Source organism: Populus alba, chromosome 16 (genome assembly GCF_005239225.2).
Source record: "Populus alba chromosome 16, ASM523922v2, whole genome shotgun sequence".
Lineage (NCBI taxonomy): Eukaryota > Viridiplantae > Streptophyta > Magnoliopsida > Malpighiales > Salicaceae > Populus > Populus alba.
Genome location: NC_133299.1, coordinates 4852767 through 4858766, shown reverse-complemented (window position 1 = coordinate 4858766; position 6000 = coordinate 4852767). Strand labels below are relative to the sequence as shown.

At 32.1% G+C, this 6000-nt stretch overlaps 1 protein-coding gene across 4 annotated transcripts; it reads left to right on the top strand.

The window, feature by feature from the left end:
- The first annotated feature begins 2564 nt into the window (after positions 1 to 2564).
- On the top strand, positions 2565 to 4835 carry LOC118051948 (zinc finger A20 and AN1 domain-containing stress-associated protein 8). 4 transcript variants are annotated; one of them, XM_073405458.1, is made up of 4 exons: positions 2565 to 2718; positions 2818 to 2877; positions 3180 to 3231; positions 3926 to 4835. In XM_073405458.1, the coding sequence occupies exon 4, from the start codon at positions 3939 to 3941 to the stop codon at positions 4449 to 4451; it is 513 nt and encodes a 170-aa protein (XP_073261559.1). In that variant the 5' UTR covers positions 2565 to 2718; positions 2818 to 2877; positions 3180 to 3231; positions 3926 to 3938; the 3' UTR covers positions 4452 to 4835. The 4 variants fall into 4 exon arrangements, with proteins under 4 accessions (XP_073261559.1, XP_034918638.1, XP_034918645.1 ...); XM_035062747.2 differs by lacking the exon at positions 3180 to 3231; XM_035062754.1 differs by lacking the exons at positions 2818 to 2877; positions 3180 to 3231 and having other exon boundaries at positions 2573 to 2718.
- Positions 4836 to 6000: the final 1165 nt, after the last annotated feature.

Below are 6000 nucleotides of genomic sequence, written 5' to 3'. Positions count from 1 at the left end.
AATTAAGATAAGATATCTAAAAAAAACATACTAAAATGTTAATATATTTAATCTATTTAGGTCGGTCTGAGTTAATTTTTTAAATTCATAACTTGTATCATGATATCATAATAACTTCAAATAAAGAAATAAAAACAAATTATAAAATTTAATTTTCAATAAATTTATTGTTGAATGATGACAATGAAAAGGATCTAATATAAAAAGAAATGACACAGGAAAATAACATTCCAAAAAAAAAATTATGAATTTAAATAAAATTATAAAAATATCATCGACAATCTCATAAAACCTTTATAAACTTCGATTACCCTACAATTTTAACTTGGGATATAAAAACATGTAATGAGATTCAATGTAAAATATAGCTTAATCAAATGGTCAAATTAAAAAATATATTTAATACATTAAAACTATACAATATTTCTTGATATATATATATATATGGCTGGAATGGAACTGAAATGTTCCAGTCGGAATTGACAATTTATTCTGATTTGTTATGTTTTTTAAACTGGAACAAACCAAAATTCTAAACAATATTAAATTTATTATGGTTTATTTTATTTTTTAAACTATTACAATATATACTTACCATTCCAAATGAAAGATAATTGAATTGAAAACCTTTTGAGATCACACCGAATGAAAAACATAGCTGTAGTTTAAATCCTAAAACAAGCAAAGAAAAGAAACTAATACGTGGTTGAACTTTTGTTTTTGATAATTAATTTTGGAGTTGGAATTTTATTATATTGAGTATTTATTTTTATTATAATTTATTTTTTAAAATATTTTCTTAAATATTTTTATATAATTTTAATATGTTGGTATAAAAATAAAATATATATATTTTAAAATATTTTAATATGTTTTTATTTTAAAAAACACAGCATAACAATAACACACATTAATAATTATTATAAAAAAATAAGAATTATTACAAAGAACCATGATGATATATACCAACCAGAAATCAAGATATTCATTAATCCCACAACAATAAACAGACAAACATGATTAAAGTGTCAAGCTCGTCATTTGAATTTTAAAATCATCATTATTGATAATTGCCCGGTAGATTTAAATGAAAAAAAAATCCATAAAATAAAAACAAAATACATATTTTTAATAATATGATTGTGATTGCATTTTAAAATACTTTTCACTTAAAAATATATTAAAATAATATATTTTTTATTTTTTAAAAAACTATTTTTGATATCACTACATCAAAATAATATAAAAATAAATATTAATTTAAAATAAAAAAATATTAAAAAATTTTATTTAAAGAAAAACACTTTTAAAGTGAAAAAAAAAATCAAAATGATGGTTAGAAAAGTAAAAGAAATAAATTCGGAGGGTAAATTGTCAGAACATGACAGACTCCATGGAAGGAGTTTGTTGGCAGAGACAAAAAAGTAATATAAAAAATAATAATGAGATATAAGTACGTTACAAGATAAATGATTGTGTTTGAGCCTTCAACTATACAAGTTTCCCCAGCTTAGTCCCTCTACTATGTTATGTTTCAATATTATCCCTATGTTTAATAATATTTTTCTATTAACGTGATCCTTGTTTTAAAAGTTGTTAAATCATAATAAATGATGTTCAACATGTCATCTTATGTTACTATTTCCTATGCCTTTTCAATTTAGATGTACAGTTCGCTTACATCATAAACCTACTAGCAAATTGGCAATAAAAATATAAAATTATAATCACTAAAAATCAATTTAAAAGAGTTCCTTTTGCCCCCTTTTATCATATTTCATGAAACACCAACTTTAGATTCTATTATGTTTTGAAAAGAAAATTAACTTATGGTTATTTGAAAAAATAGAAGGTATTATAATCAGCAATAACGATTGTTTTTTTAAAGTATGTTTTATTAGAAATATATTCAAATAATATTTTAAAAAAATAATTTTGATACCGATGTATCAAAACAATCTAAAATAATAAAATAAAAAATAATTTTAAACAAAAAAAAATCAATTTTTTTTAAAACTTCAATTAAAACTTTGTCTCAAATACCTTTATAATCGTGTACCTTAAAAGATACATGTGGATAATAAGAATGACATTGAATATATAACTAAAGAGATTGATGACAGAGTTTTTTAATTAAATTGTAAAACAATAAAATAAAAAATAATCAGAGACTTCAAGGAATAAACTACAAGAAACTCCAACGCACAAGTTCGATACAAGTGACCTGGAAAGAGAGAGTGTGTGATTGGTGTGGATTATAATTACCTTTCTCAAAGTTAAGATCTATTTACTATAAGTTCTAGGTGATTATATGATTTATTTTTCAAGTAACAATGCGAGAAAACCAGCTTTTAAACATAGCTTTGAGCACAGGGTGGTTAGTTTCAATAGCTAGGTGCCATATATTGACGGATATTAATATTATACCGAGCTCATGAATCCATAAATAAAGAGTTATAAAGATGACATTTGAAAAAATAATAATAAAAGGATCCAAATAAGATAAGATAGAGAGTAAAAGGACCAAATAAACACCATCAGCCCTAAATAGATATATGTATATATACAGAAAAACTAGTATTAGAAAATTAAAAATACCAAAAATATAAAAAACAAACACCACCGAAAATAACCCAATCTCTCTCCGTCTCCCTTCCTCTTTCTCTGGTCTCGATTTCTTCGATATAACCCACGATTGATTCTATCTCTTTGATTAAGGTATGGTTGTCTCTGATTTTTTTTGGTCTTCTTCTAGATTTATTAATTTAATTGATATTTTTTTCTAATTGAATTTTGATTATTTTTTCTTGCTTCTAGCTTGATAGAAACTACCTGGTTCGATTTTGTTAGTCAAGATCGGCCAGAATTATTAAAGAGGTTAGTGGGTTTATTTTTTTTAAACATTTTTTTGGTATTATTATTTGTGTTTTAATTGAAACCGATGAGAAAGTAAATGAAATGGAATCCTGATTAATTAATTTAAATGAAAACTTTGCATATCATGGCTTCTGGATGCTGAATTCCGTGTATTAATGGAGAAACTGAGTGTTTTATGTTTACCATGCATGTTCGAAGTGAATTTCTCAATGATTTATTGACTTTTTAGCGTTTTGGAGTAAAATTGATGGTAAACATTTATGCTTTAATTGTCAATTATGTGTTTATGTCTGTTTTCACAGATATTGATCGGTTTAGATGCTGTTTTGGGCATCTGGGGTGTCATTTTATAAGGTGAAAACGATTGTTTTTGTTTCAATTTTGACGAGTAACAATTCCTCAAAGTGATAGATAGATGACATTTTAGGTAATTAGGAGTTACGCTGAAGCTGGGAAGGTTTTATTTTACCTATGGATGTTTGTTTTGGTAATGATTCTCTCTGTCTCTCTCTCCGAAGAGGAAGGTGCTTGGTTTGAGTAAAAAAAGCAGCAGATAGTGTGGCTCTTGACTGGGAACTTCAGGACGGGGAGGATGTGTGTTGCATGAGAAGGTCCCTCATTTATTGTTCTTGCATAGGAAGGCATGACTTTCTAGCTGTTTAAACTCTCTCTGCTCATGCATATGAATCTCTTCTCATTTGGCGCTGTCTTCTGTCTCCTTTGCTTTCCCCTTTATGGAAGGAAGAGAGAGCCTATGTCCTGTTTGTGTGGAAACTTCAGTTACTTGTGAACTGGGGTGCCCTTGACGTTGTAGGTAAAAATTAGTTGCTCGTTTTGCATAACCTTGTTTCGCCTTTTCTTTTTCCTATTTGCTATTAGGTAGTTGAACATCCTATTTGTATGCTTGAACCAAAGGATGCATGCGCTCGGTGTGTATGTAAAGGATTGTGCTTATATCTTATGAAAATTAGCATCTGTCTGGCAGCGAAAGGGTTGTGGTGTTTGCTCGTGTGCTCTGGTTGTATATCATGTGGTGATTTCCTTGCAGGACTTTTGAGAAGATGGAGTCTCATGATGAGACTGGATGCCAAGCTCCAGAGGGCCCCATCCTCTGCATTAACAACTGTGGCTTCTTTGGAAGTGCTGCTACAATGAACATGTGTTCCAAGTGCCACAAGGACATCATCCTGAACCAGCAACAAGCCCAACTGGCAGCATCATCCATTGAAAGCATTGTGAATGGAAACTCTAGCGGGAATGGAAAAGAACCTGTGGTTGCTGGTGCCGTTGATGTACAAGCTGCACCTGTAGAGGTGAAAATCATCTCCACAGAACCATCCACTGCTTCAAGCAAGCCTTCTGAGATGAAGGCAAATGAGGGACCCAGTAGGTGTACCGCTTGCCGAAAGCGTGTTGGTTTAACAGGGTTCGGTTGTAGATGTGGAGACCTGTTCTGTGCAATTCATCGTTACTCTGACAAGCATGACTGCCCCTTTGATTATCGGACTGCTGCTCGTGATGCTATTGCTAAAGCCAACCCAGTTGTCAAGGCAGAGAAGCTTGATAAGATCTAAGTGCCATGGACTGAAGTGATTGTTTATGTAATCAAGTATGATTCTTCTCCTTCTGTCCATGCGTCCTGGTTTAAGTGTGGCAGCTTTGTCCTGTCTAGTGTCCTTCATTGATAAAAATGGTTCAGGGCATGATAGGACATTGTCACAGTCCAAGGAACTTTATATTTCTAGTTGATTGGCGAGGATTCCATTGTTAGCTCCAGTGTGCAAGTCTTTATTTGTGTTGGTTTGTGGACATCGTTATGGGTTACTTTGTCATGTTATTTGCTGGTTGGTACGCGTTTCTTTCTGGTATTGCATGGAAAATTGATCTGCCCCAATGCATATATGTGTACATTTTTCAGTTGTTCATAAATCTTTTAGCAGTTCAATGCTTTTACTCTAGCTATCTGCTCTTCAATGGTCTGAAGCAATGTTGTGTAAAATCATTTACTGGCAGCCTGTTTTCACTTTCTGCACGATTGTTTGCTTTATATTTGGATAAAGGGTTCCTTGAGCTGTAGATGTCTACCATCAAAAGGCTCAAGGGTGTTTCATTCTAGAAACTTTTCATATGTGGTCTTTTGGTGTTATTCTCTGTTGAAATGCTTTCCTCCTAAGATAGTCAATTAGAACTGAGTTCCTATGCATTGCTGCATTTTGTGCTAAACTGTTGGATACACTGTCCCAGGATAAAAATTGTGGCATCTCCTTTTCTCAATGTAATTTGTTGCGTGACTGCTATAGATGATGACATGGTTTTTGTTCTTCTTATTGCTAAAGGTAAAGGTAGAATTTATTTTCCTACAGCTATAAACTATCCATCCATTTTTTTCTCGAGTTGGGACAGGCTTCTGGGAGAACGTTTCTTTAGGCTTCCTTTGATGGGATTAGGTGGTTTTTCCTTCCTAGTTTTTGTTGTGCATTTATATCGGCAAAGCTCAGATTATATTAGCCTCATTTCCCTCTTGCCCTCGATGTTGAATATATTTATTATATTCTCCTATCACTTTTTTTTGGTTGTGTTTTATTGTAACCCAAAAGATCTATGAAACTTAATCTGTGTTCAAGATCGGATTGGAATTCAATCTTCAGTTTCCTATCAAAACTCCTGTTGGCCTGAACATGCCTATCGGCAAAGACTTGAACAGCATCCCCTCCGAGGCTCACCCCCCCCCCCCCTGCGGACTCATTAACTTTCAGCAGCACGTAATAATTGACATTGGTGTCAATGTTTAAAGTGAACCTCACTGCGAATGAAGTTCTTGAAGCCTGTAATGTGGTTAGAATGGTTGTTGAGTATTTGGTTTCTTTGCCTTTTTCTTTACGTCAATCTGTTTTTTCTCGGAGGTGGCTCTGCTCAGCGGTTGCGAGCTTGATGTGCCCCTCATTCGCTAAAACTTACTGCCAATCGACCTCCTGGATTTCTGAGTTGAGAAGGGATGGATCCAGGGTAATTGGGTTCTCGAAATGTGACATTTTTTCGTCTCCTGAAAAAAAAGTGTGATTAGACAAACTTCTGTTGTCCTTCCAAACTCCGATGGAGGAAATTCGCATGGAAATGCATTAG

Bases quoted from the DNA above. Each gene is read 5' to 3' on its own strand.
- LOC118051948 (XM_035062747.2), top strand. From the start codon at position 3,939: ATGGAGTCTCATGATGAGACTGGATGCCAAGCTCCAGAGGGCCCCATC.